Source organism: Tenrec ecaudatus, chromosome 14, assembly GCF_050624435.1.
Source record: "Tenrec ecaudatus isolate mTenEca1 chromosome 14, mTenEca1.hap1, whole genome shotgun sequence".
In the NCBI taxonomy this organism is placed as follows: Eukaryota; Metazoa; Chordata; class Mammalia; order Afrosoricida; family Tenrecidae; genus Tenrec; species Tenrec ecaudatus.
The window spans coordinates 27,413,737-27,435,332 of record NC_134543.1 but is presented as its reverse complement, the minus strand read 5'-3'; the positions used below and the strand labels follow the sequence as shown (position 1 = coordinate 27,435,332).

The following is a 21,596-nucleotide window of genomic DNA, read 5'->3' as shown; positions in this document are numbered from 1 at the left end:
CCAGACATCATGAAACGGTTGGGGTGCAGGGGGTAAAAGCGAGCCCATGTCAAGGCGTCCAGGAAGGAAAATGTTTGGAAACTGATTGAGGCAGCAAATGTACAATACAGCTTGATGTGACTGAATTATGGAGTGGTACATGTATTAACTCCGTTTTAAAAACTGTCGGTGTTTGTTCTATATTTTCTTTATGTGTGTGTGTGTTCTGTATTTTCAATAGCCAAGAAGTATTACTGATAAAAAGCCAACGACGCTGGCAATCGCAAGAATAAAATGATTGCAATAACAAATTATACTCGTTGGTCTTGATGTGACTGACCGACTGCATGGCAGGATGTGTGAATACAAGCCAGCAGGACTGCTGGGGACACGCACTTGCCCGCATCGGTCCCTGCCTCGTGCAGCCCCGTCGGTTGCGGCGACACAGGCGGGGGCACAGCGGGGATTGGGTCCCGCCGGCCCCCGTCAGTCTCGAGGCGACCTTGCTCTCCGGTGCTCGCCGAGGACCGCGGCCGCGGGCCTGGAAGACCCGACGCCCGGAAGCCGCAGACCGAGGCGGCCGCTTCTCCCGGCTCAACTCCACCCACTCCCCGAAACGACCCCGTCTCCAGCCAGATCGGCGACGGCCCGGCCTGCCCCCGCCTTCTTCTCAAAACCCGGCCCGCCTGACTCAAGGTCCCCTCCCCCGCACAAGATGGCGGCGGACTCCTCCTCGGCCGACCATAGAGACGTGCGTCCTCCGCGGACAGAGCGCCGGCCTCGCAGGGCCGCCTCCGCCGCGGGCTTGCCGGCGGAGCGGGGCCCCCGCAGCCGCGTCTCGACGTGCCCTTCTAGGAACACAGTGCGCCGTCTCTATGGTGCCCGTGGGCCGCGCCAGGTCACGTGGCCGAGGAGCGCGGCCGCGGAGGCGCGGGGGAGGAGCAAGGGGCGGGAACCCGGGGATCGCTCGAGACCCGGCGACGGCGGGGTTGTCATGGAGCCGCGCGGCCGGGCTCGCGCATGCGCCACCTGACCCGTAGGTCCGGTGCGGAGTGGCGACCCCCCCCCCGCCCTAGGTGAGAAAGGCCAAGTTTGGCACGGGGGGGAGGGGGAAGTGTGAGGGAGGAGCGTCCGGAGAGAAGGTGGGGAGCGGCACCGAGAAGGGGAGCGAGGTAGGTGAGAGGGGGGCCCGGGACACTGGGGGCCTCGGAGGCTGCGTCCTTCCTTCCCCCAGTGTAGTTGGTTGGTTTGCGGTGAGGCGCGGGGGCTGGCCGTAGGGAGGGGGCGTGTGTGGGGAGCAGGTGGGACAGTTGCCACCGTGGGTCCTGGCCTAGCCAGGGCACCCTCCGGGTGGCGAGAGAGCCACCCTGAATGGGGCAATGTGTGTGCACGGGAGCTGGGACCTGGGGGCAAAGCCTGGACCTCCGATTTGGATGTACGGGCAGTACCCCGTTCTGCGTCCAGGGAACAGGTGTGTCGCTTCTTACAGAGACCTGCTGACACCCTCTTGTCTGAGTATGTCCCTTGAGTGGCCAGCTTGCCAGTCCCGGTGCCAGGGGCTGCAGGTGGGGGCAAGAAGGCTAGGGCGTGCCAAATGAGGCGGTGGGTAGTGGGCAGGTAGGGGAACGCTGAGCCCAGCCCAGAAGGTCACAGGCCTGGACTAGGCTGTGTGTCATTACCCAAGTCCTTGCTGTTCCCATTGCTTGGGCTTTTGCCCGGGCTGGCTGGTGGCACGCCAGTCAGTGCACGGGTACTAGGGTCTGCCCAGTTCTGCCCTGCTGGGCCACAGGCGGGTGGAAGCCTGGATGGTGCCCCAGCCGTCTGGCGCAGTCCCAGCGTGGGCTGGCATGTGTGGGTGGGCACCCTGATGCCCATTGTCTTGAAGCAGGAGCTGTTGAGGCTGTTGATCCCCGTGGGATCGCCCATATGCAGACCAAGCAGAAGTGTCTTCAGAGAAAGCCTGGGAATGTGCTTGTAATCCTGGAGTTATAATAACAGGGATTACACACGAGAAGGTCTTTGTTGTCCTGGCCTTGCCACATTATTGCCTATAACCCCCCGCCGGGGCTCCAACCTCACACATCCGTCCATGCACGCATGTTCTACACGTGATGCAATTAAAGGGAACTGGAGCTCTTGGGAAAGTTGCCAGGTATCTATAAAAGGAAAGAACTGAGAGCAGCGTTTCAGATCTCTTCCTTCTACCCCCCTCCTTTAAAAATTTTTTTTATCACAAACCCACATAGCCCAAGAGGATTAGATAGTGTCGCTCCTTTAATCTGGTCGTTGTAGAAGAGGTTTCATCTTAAAATAAAGGCGAGCTTAGGGATCCAAAGAACTGGAGATGGCCAACATGCTCGGAATTGCAAGAACGTGAGCTTCAAGTTGTTGGGATATTTTGGTGACAGTTCAGTAGCTGGTGTTGTCACAGAGTCCCAGCAGGACAGCAGATTAGTTGGAACTCACTACTATCTGGAGTAGCTCACGAGCCTCTTCATTCTTGAGGGCTGAGGTGGCAACAGGCGATGAAAACACAAGGAGACAAGAAGACTCTGTTGTAAAAAGTTCAGAAAGCGAAGGGCCAAGGGCTGCATGAAGCACTTACAATTATACTTCTTCATTGTAGAATTTTGCTTAGAATTTAATCTTTGTTTAAACAAAAAGTATGTATTAAATGTATTCCTTAAGTATTGTATTCTATGCTCACGGGGAACCTTTGGTCACAGGTACCTGTATAAAAGACCCATCGGGCCAAGTCTGACCACTGGGGGAGTTCAAGTTGGTGCCCTTCAAATGGGGAGTTAGACGAATGAGAAGCAGGGGTGTTTGCAAAGCAGTGCTAGTAGCTTCTAGTCGTTGCCAGAAATACAGAGATGACAGGCGGTCAGAGCTCTGTAAGCCATTTTCAATTCCTAGTCAGTTTATGAGCTTCTAACTGATAAAATAACACTGAAGAGGAAAACATAAATAAAAATCAACTCCTTGAAAGGGGGAACTGATTGCAGTGATCAGTGTATAACACCCCTCCCCCTCAAGCCCCCAGGGGGTTGAGCAACAGCGTAGGTGAAGAGAGACAGTGGATGGTGTAAGATATGAAAATTAAAATAATTCATAAGTTATCAAGGGTTCATGAGGGGGAAAAGCAGAGCTGATGCCAAGGGCTCAAGTACAACGAAAATGCTGTGAAAATGATGATGGCAACATATGCACAAATGTGATGAATACAATCGGTGTATGGATTGTTTCAAGAGCTGTAAAAGTCTTCCAATAAAATGATTTTTTTTTAAAACCCCCAGCTCCAGGGGGAAGGGGGGAAAACCCAACTCCTTAAGGTCTGCGGACTCTGTACCATTTGCATGGGCCTCGGTAGCTCTGTGCGGTGGGTGTTGGGCTCCTATTGAAAGGGTGGCAGTTCAAACCCACCAGCTGCTCCATCGGAGCTAGACTTAAGGGAGCTAGGCTGTCTGCTCCCATGAAGATTCACTGTTAATGGTCGAGTGAGCTCCAGCTCTCAATGGCCCTGTGTACAGCAGCTGAAACACCACCCGGTCGGGCACCGTCCTCACAGTGTGGTTGTGTCTGAGCCATTGACAGAGCGACCAGCATCAACAACACACAGCCAGCCACCACAGCAGGACAAACCAACAGACAAGGGTGCCTATAAACAGCCTCAGAAACGGCAAGCCTCTGTTGGGGCGCTGGCAGTTGGACTCAAGCCCTAGGCTGTGGGTCTTTGAGCCAGAGAGCTGACCTAAATGCCAGGTTTGCTGGCTGCGCTCCCGCCCAGGGCCTCCCGGCCTCCGTGGTGGTCTTGCAGAGTGGGACTGGTGTGCACCCACTAAGAGGCCTCCTCACAGAAGAAGGGTGTTTATGGATTTTGCCTCTAGCCCTTCCTTGCCACCCCATCGGGCAGCTACCTGCGACAGGATTTCCGCCCCAGCGCCACCCGTATGCTTAATCACGTTCCCCTCCCAAATCACCAGTTTCCCATTCTGCAGTAGGTCACACATTCTTTATTTCCAACTACTGCCAGCTCCCCGGGATCCTAACTTGTGAGCATCCTTTCTCCTTTTAACTTATTTGTCAATATGTTAGTATTTTGATTCCACAGTCAAGATTGTCCTGTCGATTCTATAAATTGAAACCCACTGACTTCTAAGTGATTCCAACTCATAGCGGCTCCGTGTGGGTTTCTGAGTATGAAGTCTGCACAGAGCAGCCAGCGGTCTCTTTCTCCGGTGGCGTGGCTAGAAACGCCGACCTGGTGATCAGCAGTCCATTGCCAAGCCCACAGCACCACCAGGGCTCCTTCCAATTCTCCACGAGCAGAGTGAATCCCTGTGTCTTTCACGGCACACAATACCAGTCCCCATTTAGTCGACGCCAGCTCCTAGCCACCCCGTGTGCCCCTGGTTTGTGAGGGCTGCGGCTGCAGCTTTTCTTCCCAGGTGCCTCTGCATGGGCACCTGCCTCCAGCCGCTTGGTTAGCAGTTCTTAAGTATATTCAACGCCACGGTTCTCAAGGTCAGGGTGGAACTGCTCCCTAGAGTTTCCGAGGCTGTCATGGAAGCCAGCTGCCTCCTCTTTCTCCCCCAGAGCAGCTGATGGGTTGGACCACCCACCATGTGGGTTAGCTGCTGAGTACTTAACCTTGGCACCACCGGGCTCCCTTTGCCCCATCCAGGGTTTACAGCCATGAGTCCTTTCCCATGGCCTTGTTACACGGATTATACCCACTGCCATCAAGTTCATTCTCGTCCCCAGTGACCCTAGAGGGTTTGCAAGGCTGTACATGTTTACAGGAGGAGTAGTGTCATCTTTGTCCCGCCGAGTGGCTAATGGGTTTTGAACCACCAACTCTCTGGTTTGCAACCTAGCATTTACCCGACTGTGCGACCAGGGCTGCTTCCCATGGATAACTGCAGAGTGAAAGAGTGAATTGGGATGCTTCCCCTGAAAGAGTTGGCCTTAGTAAACTCCCGTGAAGCTTGGTTACCACCTAACTAGCTGCACTTCACATGAGCGCCCTTCCTTCCTAATCTAAGTTGGCAGCAGGGACAGAGTTGAGGTAGCCCAAGTGCAACCACCGGCCCACCAACATCCCTTTTGAACAGCCTCCAGCTCACTCTTGGATAGTATTCTTTGCAAGAATATTAAACTATACTCATTTTTTGCACTTCACTCAAAAGGATGCTGATTTAATTAAAGATACATGCTTACATTGTAGACTCCTTTTATCAAAACTAGGTCCATTTCATAGCTGTCAAATATGCCTGGCTTTTTTGCTCAGAGCTGTGTAAGGGACAGGGGCCCTGGTAGTGCCGTGGGTACACATTGGGCTGCTACCCTCAAGGGCTGCAGTTCGAAGGCACCAGCCACTCCTTGTTAGAAAGCCAAGGCTTTCTACTGTCACGAGTGACCATCTGAGAAACCCACAGGAGCAGTTCTAACCTGTCCTACAGGGTCACTAAGAGTCGGAGCTGACTCAGTGGGAGAGAGCTGAGGTGGGACAGCCCTGTTGTCTACCTTTGTTGCCACAGGCGGAGCTGTGTGGCCATTCAGAGCCCTTAATGTTTGACATGGACCCAGTGCGGACAGCAGTCCCCTTAAATGAGTGTGGAAGAATTTTCATGTGAAATTGTGTTCAGCATTCGCTCTCATTCTGACCAGGTGGTGCTCCCGGAGGCCACTCATGCACGAGTCTGAGCAAGGAGCCCCCGGCCCCCTGTGCTCAGCTTCACCTAAAATGAGCCGTGTTTCTCCGGAGAAATGGCATTCCGGCCATCCCCCACAGGCAGTGCAGTTGGGCAGGGGCTTGAGTCAGAGAGACAGAAGGATGGTGTCACAAGGAGATTGTGAGTTAAAATGTCACCGGACTTTCCTGACACCTCCCCAACTGCATTACTGTGACTTTCCCTGTTGGTGCCCCATCCTCACTATCTAGCAGTGCCCTTTGTGCTGTTAGCGTGCCACCCTTGCTGCCATTCCTTGGGCACTCAGGAGGCCCTAAGACAGCGGTTCTGGGTCTGCCACGTGTGGCCTGGACAAAAGCCCGCCCTGCGCCACTCACTCCCCTTTACTCTCTTGACTCCCTAGTGTAGAAAATGCACCCTGTCCACACAGTCACCAAACCCCCTTAAGCCAGCCTCCTCAATACATCCCCAATCTGTCCATGTCTCCTTATCTTTTCTGGCACCACCTAACCCCCACGATGGCATCTAAGGGGGCTCCCTGCTGTCCTCGCCGCCTCTCTCCAGCTCCACCAGCAGCCAAGTGCGTGTAAAATGTACATTGGATCACGGGCATTCTTGAATGAGACCCTTACAAGGCCTTCATTGCTCCTAAACTGATGAGGAGAGTCTTTGAGGTGGGCTCCCGTGCACTGCCTGGCCAACCTCCACCACCTCTGGAGCCACCCCTTCTGCACTGCACTGTCCCCGCCCTGCCCGACCCCTGGACCCCACTCTCAGAAAACTTACTGCCATCCAGTCAGTGTTGACTCCTAGCGACCCTATAGGACAGGAGAGAACTGCTCCTGTGAATTTCCGAGAGTGCCGTGGTTTTGACCTGCCCACCTTGTTTATCACACCCGATGTGATGTGTAACTCCAGCTAACTGTGCAGAGCCCAGCTGCTGTGGGTCCTCTCTGCTGAAAGCCTTACCTTCTCAGACACCCCCGCCCCCAGGCTGTTAGCCCCTCTCCTCTCTAGCTCTCATTAAAATGGCAAAGGATTCGATGTGAGATTGCTTGGGAATGCCACTTTGTCCCTGGCCTGTGAGGTAGGTAGCGGGCCTGCAGCCCCAGCCCCAGCACAGCCCCTGGTCCATGGTGGGCACTGGATAAATAGTCTCAAGTTAGTGAGTGTACTTCTCTGAGCTCCAGCTTTCCCCTGTAAATGGGCTAGCACCTGAGGGCCTTGTGGGGTATAATGAGCACAGTGACAGCAGTGTTGCCAACTCACTTTGTATGCCGAGCACTTGCTGAGCACGATCTCGTTTGTGCCTAAACGTGGTTAAGCCACCAAGTAGCATGCATCTAGGAGTTGTTTTACTTTGTTCATGACCTCATCAAAAGAAGTGAGAGGTGACCTGGCAAGCCAACCACCAGGGGAGGTGCAGAGACAAACCAGGAAAGCCTGCCTGCGCTGCCAGCACCTCGCCCCTACCTTCCAAGCAGAGGGGAAGCCGGTTTGGTTACTGATACCAAAAAGCCGCCCAAAATGAGCCTTGTTCGTAGTTGACAAAGCGCCCCCAGGACTTAGCTGTGTGTCCCGAATGGGTGAAGGAGCTGTAGCCACCCACCTGAGGACCAAGAGCCTGCTTTGGAGGGAAGCCGCTCCACTGCCCAGCAGCCCCTCAGCCTCTGTCAGAGACCTCAGGGAAAAATCAGTTAGGTGGGCAGGGCAGCTCCACCCCCGCCCCCCACCCTCCCGGCCATGATTTTGTGTGTCCTGGTTGCTTCCACAGGGCCAGACTGCTGAAGAGAGCCCGGATAAGCCTGCTTCCAGCCCAGTGAACCATGGAGAGGAAACCCCCCGGCCGGGAGAGCCCCCGGAAGCTCTCAGCCAAGCTCAGCAAAGGGACCGAGCCAAGGAAGGGGGCTCAGCACCTCAGCCTGGCGGCTGCTGAGTCAGACAAAGACTCGGGATTTTCAGGTTAAAACACCTTCCTTCCCACGTGGGAACAAGATTCGCCTAGAAACTTCCCTCCCCCAAACACCTTGGTATGATAAAGAGGAGGGGCTTTTCCTTACCAGAGGAGTAACAAGCTCTCCTGGTATAAAATGCTAATCCCAGGGCCTTGTGGGGGGCAGGGGGGGGGAGCTCAGCTCAGAACCTCAGCTTGCAATCTGAACTCTTCCAACCCTTGCTTGAGGGGTGGGGGTGTCAGGGAGCTCAGTACTCTGGTATGGGCTGAATTGTGTCCTGCTCACCCCTCCCCAAATATGCGTTTTAATTCCTAGCTGTTGTGCCAGACAGCGTTTCCTTTTGTTCTGTTGTACAAAGGGTCTAGGAGCTGGAACCTACTGGAAGGTAGGCACCCAACAGCACCAACCATGTGCCTGGGGTCCTAAACCCATTCGGGAATGGGAAACTCCATTGTTATGTGAATGAGACAGGATCTGCCTGCTAGGGGCTATCTTGAGTCCGTTCTTTTGAGCTAGGAAAGAGACCAGGGAAGCGGAGAAAGGGGAGATTGGTTCCAAACTACATAGCTATTTCCATGGAAGCAGGAGCTTCCACAGAGCCAGTGCTCGGGACTCATCCCAGTTCCCCCAGGAGCTCTGGTGGCCTGGTGGTGCCACACTGGGCTGTACCGCAAGGTTGGCAGTTTGAGAAGATTGCTGTCTGATGAAGCCATCCACCGTGCACTTCTGTTAAAGCTGCCCCAGATACCTGAGCCACTCTGCTGTGTGGGCTCCTCGCCTTCGGGGTGGTGACACTGCAGTGAGAAAAATTACCCCCGAGTTGTCACTGAGTAACAGATTTGAAGGCTGTCAGTTAAAAAAAGAAGAAGAAGAAGAAGCCTGTCAGTTAAGCAGACGTGTGTGTGTGTGTGTGATAGACTTTGGTGGTTTTTAAAAATTTATTATTGGGAGTCAATACATACATCATTCCGTAGTTCGGTCACGTCGAGCAGTGTGATACAGTTGCTACCACAATCAGTTTTCAAACATTCTTTTTCTTCCTGGACTCCTTGACATCGTCTCCTTTTTACACCACCACTACCGTCCGCCCCTACCCCCAAACAGAACAAGACACCGATTCCACTTGCTGCCCGTCTAGTTTCACCAATCCTGGGTTTCATATTTTGAAAAACAGAAAAACTTATAACACAACTTCAAGAGGGTGACCCCAATGACATAACACCTCTGAGATAAACCCTAATATGACCAAACAAAAACAAAAAGGTAAGCAAACTTTTGAGAAAACTCTGAATAGAGTGTTGTCTTGCTGAATGTAGACAGCCCTTCCCTCATACTCCTTTCCCCACGTCTTGTGAGTTGGGCTTGGACTCTGCGCTAGCTGGCCCAGGGCCAGACCTGAGCGTCTGAGACGAGAGTGGAATAACCACCCTGCTACATGGTCTTAAACCTGATCCCACACACCCAGTGAACAGTGGCTGTTAGGAGGGTCTAGTAGTGTCTGCAGTGGGGAAATCAGCTCCCTGAGAGTGGAGCCCACCCCCGGGGAAGACTGATAATATCCGTGCTCACTGAGCCTAGATCCCGCTTCCTCGGGCATTCATTTAGAGTGAGAGGCGCAGCTGTCGGGAAACAAGACTCTCTCCTGGGGTTGGTACGTTCCTCCTCCTGGACGTGCTGCAGGAGAGGCCTAATTATAAATAGATTGTTGCTCAGGGAGGAACGAGCACTGGCTGCGGGATTAGAACAAGAGGAATTAGTTGCCCATACTCAGTGTTGGCAAGGCCGTGGCTAATTTGCTTAAGAAGGCTTGAAGGGAGACCTGGAGACTGGAATGTTACAAGTCTGGGAATTGGTGTGATCCGGCAGGTTTAAGAAACATTGCAGGCCTAGTGTAGGTTTTGTTTGTTTTATTGTTAATATCAAGGCTTTTCCAATCTGTTTTTCACATTATGGAGGTAATACAGCTCATTGTAGAAAACCAGAAGTTTTAAAAAGTACAAAATTTTCCCACATTCCTGTCATTCATGCGGCCCATCACTATTGACATTGCTCCTCCTGCCACTTTGAGACGGTCCATTATCGGACGGGCTGGATGCTTCGGGTGGTGTCCGCATCCTTTGTGTAAAAGTACGCTAAGTAGCATTGTACCTGCAGTTATAAGATGGTGCTAAAATAGTTAGAACTCAGTAGGTCCCGTGACCGCCCCTGCCGCTCCATGTTTACTAGCTGTCGTTCCAGACACCTTTGTGGTTGCCGACATTTGCTAAACCAAGTGAGTCTGTTTTTTAATTATTTCTCAACATTTTACTTGAGAAAATTTCAGATCTACAGAAAATTTAAGGGAACACTGGTCATGCAATGGGTTAAGCATTGGGCTCCTCACCACACGGCTGGCAGTTCAAACCCAGCAGTTGCTCCACAGGAGAAAGATGAGACTACCTGCTCTCATAAAGACGTACAGTCTTAGAAACCCTACAGAGCGGTTCCACTCTGTCCGACAAAGTCACCATGAAACTGGCATGGACTGGATGATAGTGACTTTACAGAAAATGGAGCGACTACCCCAGGCAGCACTCAGGTCCCCTGGTTTTATTATTTGGCTATATTTGCTTTCTTGTCGTATGTGCACAGACAACGTACACCTACTCCTGGCTTCGTGACTCTCATTAGCCGAGATTTCGCAGTTAGGAGAGTGAAAACGTACTGTCCGACCATCTTACACATCAATGCCTTGCATGTGGCAGCAGTGAATGCCCGGCTGTGAAGTGAGAGTAATAGCGGCAGTGATGGGTAAGGTTATGTGCCAGCCTGGCTGGGCCATGAGCCTCAGGGGTCTGACAGTTATGTAATGATAGAACCTGGCAGCTGTGTGATAAGGTAGTCAATCCTCCATTTCTGCATATTGACTCCATCTCTGGAAGCTGATCGTGTCAGCAAGTGAAGAGTGTATGAGGGGCTTTAAAAAGTTTGTGGGAAATTCCATGTCTTCTCATTTCATTTTCCATAAAACATTTTGAAGCCCTCTTACAGGTTGACTGAATCATCTGAAAGTAAGTTGCTTATTTTCACCCTGGAATATTTCAGCATGTTATCTCTTAAAAGCAAGGACATTCTTCCATATAACTTAACCGTGGCCAAGAACTTCAACATTGGCACACAGTTACCACTAGACAGGGACCATATTCAGATTTTTCCATGAGTGCCTGTCATACTCTGCCTTGCTGGCTGCTTTGGGTTCAAGATCCAGCTGCCTGTAGGTTCTATTGCGTTGTGCTGTCTTTTCAATCTCATTTGCTCTAGAACAAGTGCCCATCTTTCCCTCCGGTTCCCCACGACATTGACTCCCTGCATGACTCCGGCCCGTTGGTTGGCAGAATGTCCCACAGTGTGGCGAGTTCCCCATACCATTTGGATCAGAGACATTGTTGACGAGAATATGTTGCTCTGATTTTGGGTGACGTGCCATTCGGTCACTCGGTTTCTTGGTTTGAAAGCACCCTGTCCTCTCTGTAGTGAGTAAACACTCGGCAGGATGCATACTTTAAGACTGGGTGACAATCCTGTTCCCAATAAACCCTCTTCTCCAGTGCTTCCCACCTCCTGCTGCTCTCTGCCTGAAGCTGAGACTGTGCCCTCACCCCCTCACACATTCACTTGCTGTCACTCTCCCGGCAAGAGGGGTCTCACTCCTCCTGCCCCACTCCCTTTCCTAGTATCCTTAGGGAGTCACTGAGTTCTTCTCTAATTCCTCAGTCATTATTCTTGTTGATTCTTAAGTTGTCCTACGTTTGGCCAGGGGGACTCCTAGCTAGATGTGCTGTCTTTTGGGCATGTCCCTGAGTGCTGGAGCTCTTCCTTGCTTGATGGGACACCACCTTCCCTCCAGAGGCTTGGGATCAGCCATTTCTCCAGGCACCCTGCTTTCTCTCTCTGCAGTATGGCCCTAGAAACCAGACCCAGCTACTAGGTATGTGTGGTTGGGTTGGGGTTCAATGTCTCTGGCCTAAAGGTGCTTAACTAGATGAGCACTCTGCCTTGCTTGCTTCGGTGCTTTGCAAAACTGCCTGGCCTTCAGCACCACTCCCCATAGGTATGTGTAGTGTGGTAGGCGGGGAGGAGAGAGCCTATGGTTACAGGTGTGATTTCCACACAGCTTCACTGGGATTCTGAACTGCTTCTCCATTGCGGGAGGTGGTGGTGGTTCGGTGCCACCGCCGAGCCGGTTCTGACTCACAGTGACTCCCTGTGCAACAGAACCAGCCGCCCCCCACCCAATCATTCTTACGCTTGAGCCCATGTTTGCAGCCACTGTGGCAATCCATCTGCAGAGGGCCCTGTGCTTTTTGGCTGCTCCTGCCCTTTTCCCTCTGCTTACAGTCTTGTGATGTAGAACAAGGGCTGACAGTCACATGCCAGACCCGCCTCTCACTCCAGAATCCTGATGTGCACGTAGGATATTCCCAGGCTCCCCTGAGCGTGCTTACAGCTGCCTCTTGGTTTAGTCCAGCAGGTTGCTAAGTTGGGTCCTTTGTGTATGGATTTACAGAGGGTAGCATTCTCTTTGTCACCTTGGAATTCCTGGAGAGAACCTTGTGTGCAGGATGCCCAGCAGGCCCCCTCAGCATGTACTTAGGACCCTGACAGAGGAGGACATGCAAGAATGGGAATGACAGACAAAGACGCATTTTAAACTTTAGCTTTGATGAACTTCTTCTGAATTTTACAATCAAACATTGAAAAGAAGTAACTTTGACTTTAGCATAGTTACAACATGTGATGATTTATTATCATGGAGCCCCGGTAGCTAATGGTCCCACACAGGCTGCTAACTGCGAGATGTGCAGTTCAAAATCTCTAGCCTCTGCAGGAGAAACGGAGATTACAGTCCCTGAAACCCATAAAGGCAGTTCGACTTGTCCTATTGGGTTGCCGTAACTCGGCATCGACTTGATGGCAGTGAGTTGTTTATTACTACTACTACTACTACTACTACTACTACTACTACTACTACTACTACTACTACTACTACTACTACTACTACTACTACTACTACTACTACTACTACTACTACTACATCATCTTGTGCCTAGAGCTGCCAAGGGCCTTATTCCTGCCCCGGGTCACACACTCCTCTTCCTCACCAATCACAGATTCTTCCAAGGAAGGAACTAATGGGGAGCCATCACCTAGTGATTCTGGTGGTGATTACTTTCCGTAACCGCCACTGACACGGGCCTCTGGCTGCCTGAGCGCTAAACAGAAGCCGCACTGGCCCAGGGCAGTCACTCTTACCCCAGGGGCTCAGAGGAGAGTTTAGGATCTTGTTCAAACATTGGGGAAGGCACAGAAAATATCTCAAGAACGGTCACAAAAGCACACTTTATAAACGCTGCATTCAATTGCAGGGGCCCCTGGGAGCCAGGCTAAGAGCCCCTGGCCCAGGACCGAAATGAACTAACCAGTGTTCTACCCGGCAGATGGGAGCTCGGAGTGCCTGAGCTCGGCTGAACAGATGGAGTCCGAGGACATGCTGGGTGCCTTAGGCTGGAGCCAAGAAGACCAGCGGAGGCAGAGCTCCAAGATGGGACACGGTGCCTGCCCAGCCCTGTCCCCCATGGTCGTCATGAAGAATGTGCTGGTCAAACAGGTAGGCAGAGTCACGTTTCTGGGCGTGCCTTGTAGACGGGCTCTCTCTGCCAAGGAGAGCACCCGCTAGAACCACTCGGATGTGCACTTCCTGTCCTGGGGAAGAGTGCTCCACCAGCCACAGGCTCTGCCTTAGCAACGAGTACTGGACAAGCACCCGCTTTGGGGAGCAGGGACTGCTTTATTTCTGTAGCCGCTGTGTGTCCAGAGGGACCCCAAAGTGTCCCCTCGTACATCAAGGGACCAAGAGCAGATGTCTCTGCAGGAGGGCGGTCTCACAGAGGGCAGCGTTGAGGGCAGGAATAGAGAGCCTCTTTTTGATTGGAATGGCCCTGGGAGTTCAGAAATGAGGCTGCATGCATTTGCCTCAGAGCTCCAGGTCATGACCACGTTCCTTTGTCACGTGCTCAGCATTTCGTATTGACAAAGACATGCTTTGGTTCCGGTCCCAACTGTGCTGGCGGATCTCACACAGCAGCACTGCCAAGCTGAAAACGAGCCTGCCCCAGGCTGGATTGCACAGCTTCCCAAATTCCGCGATTATTGTTCAGAAACAAAACGGAAAGGGAGCCTCAGAAGAAAGTCTAAGCTAAACTCCAGGGCAGGAAATGGAGACCACAGTCCTAGGAACCTGACTAAATTAGGACAGAAGTCCGAGGAACAGAAAATCCCGATTTAAACCAAATTACTTTTCACCTGAAAATACTTCCCAGCTCGCTTTTCCATGGGCCCCTGATGAGCCGTGAAGAATCTGGTGTGGTGTCGTTGACCTTCCACTTGACAGGGTTAGAACATGGTTAGAAGGACGTGGCTGCCATTGGACACGAAACTAATTACACTCTTGCTGAGGAACACGGACTGGTTAGAAACTGCAGAAAACTTTTTTCTCACAGTATTTTCAATTCTGTATCATTGGCTCAATTAATGGCACTATCAATAGAATTACCTTATGCCCCAGGGGGATGATTTGTAATGTTCTCTATCATAAAATGATAACAATGTCTGTAAAGTGAACCAGAGACATATATAAACCATACATGTATGAATACATTTTGGGCTCACTCCTAATTCTAGCCCCAGTCAAGAACAAGGAGTTCTTATGACGTGGCCCTGCTCTGTACTTGTCCTCATGAAGCCATCATTGAAGAGATGGGTGCGACAGAAAAGTGTGGTGAAGAGCTAGATTCGGCCCGATTATCAGAAAGTCTAGTGTCTGGGATCTTGAAGGCTTATCTTCAAACAGGGAGCCATCTTAAGTGAGGCATCAACTAAGTCCACATGGACGAAGCACACCAAGCTGTGTGAGCCAAGGATTGTAAATAGAAAAATCCAAATCTGAAGGAGGGAATGATAGCCAAGCTTAAATTGTGGACACCTGGGTTGCAGAAGGAGCTGGAAGACAGTGGAAGCCCCAAGTTCATTTGCGGGGGCTCCGCATCCGTTGAGCCTCCAGTGGACCCTCTCTGACCATCGCTGGGTGTGAATAGCCTTGCTATCGGGCAGAGAGCGAGCCCTGTGAAGTCAGAGCAAATGCAGTTACAGTGAATGCCTTATCACCCGATCTCCCTTTGGACCCACTTTAAAGTTGTTTCCGTTTGTAATATAGTCTGCTTTCTTTTCAGTTGAGGTTTTTGTAGTCACTGGGGGCAGTTTTTGTTTGCTTCCTGTGTGTGTGTTGCATGATTTCCTGTATGGGACAGCTAGGACAGGTTAACTGGATTGGTAGTGACGTAAGGACATGGCACGGGAGGCTGACCTAACAACAATGGGGACGAGAGGAAAATGTTCGAAGTTGATTGTGGTGATGAGTGCTGAAGTCTTCTGAACTATGATTGAACAATTAAATTGTATGACATATGAATTATAGGCCAATTAAACTATTTTTAAAAGAAAGGAAGAAACCGCAGAAACAAAGTACTTGGAGAGTTAGGAAACAATAGTGATGGTTTTTGCCTGGCAAAATTCAAAGCTCAGCTGGGAACACAGCTCCTTTTCCCGACAGGAAAGGGGAGAACAAAGCAGGAATTGGACATACACCCAGGCCCACCCTCTTTCTGCTGCTTGCCTCTCTCCACTTCGCTCTCTGCCTCCCTGGTCCCTTGTGTGTCATCGAAGTGCTGCCTGTTTGTCTCTTCTTTGTTGTAGGCTAGACTGGCAGCTCCAGAAGGCAGAGAACAGCCCACAGTCCAAGGACTAAGTAGGCCTTTCTAGCAGAGCTGCCTTCTCCACGAAAGGCCAGCCAGGAAGGCTGCCAGGCTCCGTCAGAAAGCCTGGGTTCAGGCTGGCCTCAAGGAATGGTCTAGGGTTGGTTTTGTTTTATCTTAACTCCACAGAATCCAGCACATTCTACATTTAAAATAAAACCATGCCTTTAAAAGTCTCTGCCTGTGGCGTAATGCCTTGCTTACTACTTATGGCTGTACGTGTTTCTCTCTGAAGGCCCGAGCTGATTCCAGTTCATTCACTAGACCTGTTCTGGGCCATTACCTAGCCACCTCGGGCCTCAGTTTCCGGTCTGTCACATGAAGCCTTCCCGAGCTTAAGGAAGTGTGACATTCTTTCTGTCTCCCCTCAGTGCTGTCCGAGTGAAAGAGGCCACCTGGGAAACCTCATAATGTTGTTAGAACAAACAGACTAGTCTCCATCAGGAGAGTGGGCGCAGGAGCGGCATTTGAAGAGGGAGCCGGGAAAATCGCTATGGGGAAGTGATAGAGTGGTTTGTCCTCTGCTTCCTTGAGGGTCAGCCTGAGGGCAGGAGTCTGATTCAGGAGGCAGCCTGAAGTCTTGCTCCCGACTGGAGCTGAGCCAGGCTGGACTGTGCCCTGGGGGTTTGCAGCTCCTTTGACCGGGAAAGCGTGCCTCCTAAGGTTGAAACCCTCCCAAGAGGGTTTGCAAACACCCAGACACCCGCACGTTGCACGGGAGATGGAGTATAATTGGCCTGGAATTCCTAAGCCTGCCATCCAGGAAGCTACCTTGTGTGAAGTGGCATGTCTGCGACCGACCAGAGCTCTCTTCACGCAAATGAGCCCATGAGATTATCCAGAGAGGTAGCCTGTCCAGAACCTGTCAGGCTGCTTCTGCCCGACCTCCGCCACACGCAGCTCTTTGGGCCCTGGCTAGAATTGGGCTGGCTTGTAAATAATTGGAGACAAGTACCAGGGCCTTCTTTATGGAGTTTCCATCTGAAACAGCTTGAAAAATCAAAGTGTAGAGTGGAAGAGCGAAGAGCCCTGGTCGCGTAGTGAATGGTGCATGGGGCTGCAATCTAACTCCCAACCATTCCCCAGGAGAGGGAAGGCTGTAGCTTTGGTCGTTGGCAACTCAGAGGGGCAGGTCTACCCTGTCTTTTAGGGCTGCCCTGAGGCTGCCTCCAGTGAGGGAGTGTGAGGACTAGAACAAAGGCAGAACAGCAGGGGGGTTGAGGCTGAATTGAAGGAAGGGATCCCAGCTCCATCACTTAGTAGCTCAGGGACACAAAGCAGTGGGTTCTTTGCACTCTCCCATTGGTGAAGGGAACCAGTAAGTCCTGGTGTCCCATTGGTGTCCCATTGGTGTCCCATTAACCAGTGAGTCCTGTGGGCTGTTAGAAGGAGACCCTCATGCAGCATGAGCCATGGCGCCCACCCCCCTCTCGACAGCAGGGATGAGTTTGAGAGGTTGTCTGACGGCCAGGCACCCGTGCCTTACCAGCAGACCCATCAACTCCCGCAAAGCTGTACCTCAGAATCAAAAGCTGGTTTCAGCTGGAAGGCCCAGGTGTAACCTGGTGCAAGCAGTCTGGAGTGAAGCCCCACAAGGTCTGAGGGTTTAACCCATGCAGGATGTCTTCCTACCCATATTTTTATTGGCGCAGGCATAATCTAACTAGGTGATTTCTTCAGCAGTCAACGAGGTTGCTTGGCGTTTAAGTGTGTGCTGTGGACACAAATGGACTTGGAAGCCTCGTCTGTGCCTGGAGGTGGCGGCAGCTCTGCCCTGGGGTTGGAGGCTGGGCTTCATCCCAGGATCTACTCTGCCCCCGGGGTTGCTCCCACAGGTGATAAGCAGTGTGCCACTCTCTCCTCTGTTTCAGGGCAGCGGCTCGACCCAGCTCCAGTCTTGGACCGTCCAGCCCTCCTTCGAAGTGATCTCAGCACAGCCCCAGCTTCTGTTCCTTCACCCACCCGCACCCTCCCCCGTCAGCCCTGGCCACACTGGGGAGAACAAGCCAGACTCCAGGAACTACCTGCCCATTCTCAATTCCTACACCAAGATAGCCCCACACCCGGGCAAAAGGGGCCTGCCCCCGAGCCCAGAGGAGCGAGGGGAGGGTGTGGCGCAGAAGAAACTCCGTACGGAGGGCCCAGGGCCCAGAGGGTCTTGCAGCGAGCCACCCAGCCCCTCGACTCCAGCACTGCCCGGTGCCAAGCTCGCAGAGGACTCGGCGCCTCAGGGCGTGCCCTCCCTGGTGGCTGGGGGGAGCCCACAGACTCTTCAGCCCGTGTCCAGCAGCCACGTGGCTAAAGCGCCCAGCCTGACCTTCGCCTCCCCGGCCAGTCCTGTCTGTGCTTCCGACAGCACCCTGCATGGCATTGAGAGCAGCTCCCCACTGTCCCCACTGCCCGCTAGTTACAGCTCCCCACTGTGGGCCACGGAGCACCTGTGCCGCAGCCCAGAGCTCTTTCCCGAGCAGAGGCAGAGCAGACACCGGCGCTTCCAGAACACGCTGGTGGTCCTGCACAAGTCCGGCTTGCTGGAGATCACCCTGAAAACCAAGGAGCTGATTCGGCAGAACCAGGCCACTCAGGCAGAACTGGACCAGCTCAAGGAGCAGACGCAGCTGTTTATTGAGGCTGCCAAGAGCAGGGCCCCTCAGGCCTGGGCCAAGCTGCAGGCGTCCCTCGCACCCGGGGCCGGCCGTGCTGGCAGCGACCTACACACTCTCTCGGACCACCCAGATGCTTAGCGCTGAGGGCTGCTGTCCTGACACTTGAGTGGCTCTTTTCATTCTTGCCACGCTCTACTCGTTTCCCAAAGGACAAGTACGGACTTCTCAATGTCAAGGGGCTAGCACTTGGCCCATGAAGCCACGTGCCAGGACCTGGCTGGCTGCTGTCTTCCTCTGGGGGTCTGTGCACAGATGCCATATGCCTGTGCTCCCCTCGACCTCAAGCTCCGAGGGTCCTCCAGTCCCTTCTCCGTGGCGGAGAAATGGTTACATGTGGAGCTGCCACTTGCAGGCTCCACGTGGGACGAAGACCAGGCTCTGTGTTTCTGTAAAGAGTGCGACTCGAAAACCCATGCGTGTCTCTGCCCTGTCCTGTGGGGTCACTGTGAGTCCGGAGCAGGCACTGAGGCGGGTTGTGGGCAACACAGGAGAGAGTACTGGGGTGGGTGGTTCCTGGTCACTGTCTCAACCGCCCCAGTCCCGACCGACCGGGAGTTAGGGTGCAGGGACGTGGACAGGCGCAGAGAGAGACGTCTGCTGGGCTAGGGTGGCAGCGCGGTCAGGATGCCATCAGGGCTCACCGAGGGCTCAGAGCCAGTGTGGCTTGTGCAAGCCGGACCCAGCTGGACCTCAGAGACTTCGTTTTCTTCCTCGTGGAAGCCGAGGGGAGGGGGGCGCACCAGTGGACGCATCTGCTCTCCACAAGCCAGCGCTGCCAGGCTAGGGTCTTCAGACTTCTGAGGAATGAGAAGAGTCCATTCAGTGCTTTCTGGGGTTTTCTTCGCTAGCTTGCCTTTTTCTGCGGGGAATCCGACAGAAGCAGGTGCCTGGCCAGCACCTCTGGGTCCTTTCTGCATTTGTCTTCATCTGCAACAGCAGGGTGTGTCTTTTGGCTGGCCCCCTAAAGGCAGTTCGCATGGCCCTGCAGAGTGTAGTGTGTGAGGTAACTCTCTGCCCCCCCTCCCGCCCCCTAGTTCCCCCAGAGCAGGAGAGCCAGCCGGCTCTCAGTGGCTGAACCTCCCAGGCAATGCAGTCAGCCTGAGATTGGCCTGCGGAGAGCCTGCTGCTTCCCACAGCCAGAGGTCCTGGGTGCTCCTGCCAGTGCCACAGCCAAGGGGACGGGGGTTGGCTCTTCACCGTTCACCTAGAAATGGGATGGGATTCAAACTCGCCTTGAAAATCTTTCCACTTGACAAATGAGTATGTTCAGTGTAACCCAAGGAAAATGCAGTTGACGAGGTCTTGCGAGGGCCACAGGCTAATGGCCAGTCACTCACCAGCTGCCCCTGAGCTGATGTGGACTCACGGCCCTGTGGCATGCCCCGACACATGCTGCGTAAGGATTTCTGTGGTCGAGTGTTCTAGAAGTAGATTGTCAGGAAGGAGCCCTGGTGACATTCTGGGTGTTGTGTTGGACTGCTGAGCACACGGCCAGCCACTGGAACCCACCAGCCCCTGCACAGGAGCAAGAGGAGGCTGGCTGCCCTCACCCTGCCCTGGAGGGTTGTCGTGAGTCAGCCCCGGCTCAGTGGCAGTGCGTTTGCAGGGCTTTTTGAGATGGCCTTTGTTCCCGAGTGCCTCTGGGTGGGCTCCAACCTCCACCCCCTTGTTTAGCAGCTGGGTGCCTTCATCGGGACTCATCCTCTTTATTAGGTCGTTATAACTCTAGCATCACTTTAAAAACTGACAGGGTTTCAAACGTGTATGACTTGGCAGAGACTGATTTAGAATTCAACTCAACTAACTCTCTAGATGCCCATGATCCGTGCAGAACTATGACCTGCCACTTGCTTTCTGAGGGAAATGTGAAAACCAGAGCGAGTGTGTCCTTCCCAGACCTGGCTCCCTTCCATGTGCCTCTCTCGGCCGCTCCTTGCCCCCCCCCCCCCCCCAGTCGGTGGGGCACTCGCAGCTCCGTTCTGAGCACCATGCTAGGAAGCTTCCTCTTTGGCAGACTCTGCTTGGCAGCAAAGCTAGAGAGAGACAGGTGCCTTCAGAACAGCCTGGGCACCTGCCTTGTGTCTCACCGAGTGTCAAAAATCGGAAGACGCAGAGAACCAAATTTATTCTGCTGGCAAACCCCTCTGAGGAGCCGCCCATTCCCGAATGAAAGCCACCCTGGGTCCCCACTGCTGAGCAGCAGGGAGACACAGAGCTTGCCCCACTGACCTCTGGGATCTTGCAGCTTAGTGCTGGGAGCTGGTCCTTGCGTGGGGGAGCTCTAGACGAGGCCTAAGAGACAGACACACTGGATCTCGGAAGAAGGACCCACTGACGTCCGAAGCCAGCTCATCCGATGGAAGGACCTCGGCATGGATCAGAGAGCTGTAAGTAGTCATGGTCTTGGCGGTGCGTGATGTGGTCTGGTGTGAAGTACTGAGGCAGAGCTGCCCCGTCCTGACGTGAGAAGCCATTCTTAGCTCAGACCAACCCTGAGGAGTACTTTTGGCAGATTTTGTTGGCCGTGTTGAAACCCATCTAGAAAAAGCTGCTGATTGAATTGGTTATAGGCATGGAGTTGAATGACGTTTGTAATTTATTAACGCTGACTGCGTTTTGTCGGTCATGGCATCGTCTGATTTCCTTTCCCTACCGCGGCGCCGTCGGCAGAAATATAGCTCATGCACAGACGGAATGGGTGCTGTAGGGTAGAAATTGATTTACCAAATGTGAATTCTTTTGAGAAGTGTGAAGTTTTGTAGCAACTGATGACTGTGAAATATCAGAGAAATAAAAGTCACTGACTTGGAAACGACTTGGCATTGTTGCTGCGTGCCGGCTGCCTACCCTGAGTGCGGTCACGGCTAACGTTTGGGTTGGCTTTAGGTCATGTCACTGAGGAAGTTGTGGGTCAGATACTGAATTCACAGAGGCACTGATACACACACGGTGTGAATTCAAGAAATGCAGGCAGTGTCCCCTGGAGTCTCCGAAGGTAGTGTCCTTTGGATAGGTGGGGAGAGTTGAGAGGAGCAGACCCCCCTGGTCTGTACATCAGATCTGAACACATTCACAAAGAGAAGTTTGAGGACACGTACAAACTTCTGAGTCTCCTCAGGGAGCCCAGGGGGCATCCTCCCCTGCCCCCAGGACAGCTGGCCCCCAGCCCCAGGGGAAAATGAAAACCGGGTCCTCATTCAAAGGCCTGGGAGTGGGGGGAGGTGCCACAGTCCAATTCTTAGAGCACTATTTCTGCCCGACACAGTTTCCTAAGTGACAACCAACCACAGCTGGGCGCCTTCCGAGAATCAAAGGACATAACGATGGGTAAGGATGGCCAGAGAAGGCCCCTCCTGAAGCTCAGAGGGCCACCCTACCCTCAGAAGTAGGGGTACAGGAGGTGGACACCCCTCACAAAGTGGATCCCAGGAGGCTGAGGAAAACCCAGTCACT

The 21,596-nt window shown here is 53.1% G+C and overlaps 1 protein-coding gene across 2 annotated transcripts; it reads left to right on the top strand.

The window, feature by feature from the left end:
* The first annotated feature begins 942 nt into the window (after positions 1-942).
* CIPC (CLOCK interacting pacemaker) lies at positions 943-20,938 on the top strand. Of its 2 annotated transcripts, none has more exons than XM_075530897.1 (4): positions 943-1,055; positions 7,447-7,634; positions 13,105-13,274; positions 17,349-20,938. In XM_075530897.1, the coding sequence occupies exons 2-4, from the start codon at positions 7,499-7,501 to the stop codon at positions 18,219-18,221; spliced, it is 1,179 nt and encodes a 392-aa protein (XP_075387012.1). In that variant the 5' UTR covers positions 943-1,055; positions 7,447-7,498; the 3' UTR covers positions 18,222-20,938. The 2 variants fall into 2 exon arrangements, with proteins under 2 accessions (XP_075387012.1, XP_075387011.1); XM_075530896.1 differs by having other exon boundaries at positions 943-1,151.
* The last annotated feature ends 658 nt before the right edge of the window (positions 20,939-21,596 follow it).

Excerpts from the sequence above, each read along its gene's own strand:
- CIPC (XM_075530897.1), top strand. The coding sequence starts at position 7,499 with ATGGAGAGGAAACCCCCCGGCCGGGAGAGCCCCCGGAAGCTCTCAGCC. Across the intron at positions 7,635-13,104 it reads CAAAGACTCGGGATTTTCAG|ATGGGAGCTCGGAGTGCCTG; the intron begins GTTAAAACACCT and ends TCTACCCGGCAG. Across the intron at positions 13,275-17,348 it reads AGAATGTGCTGGTCAAACAG|GGCAGCGGCTCGACCCAGCT; the intron begins GTAGGCAGAGTC and ends CCTCTGTTTCAG.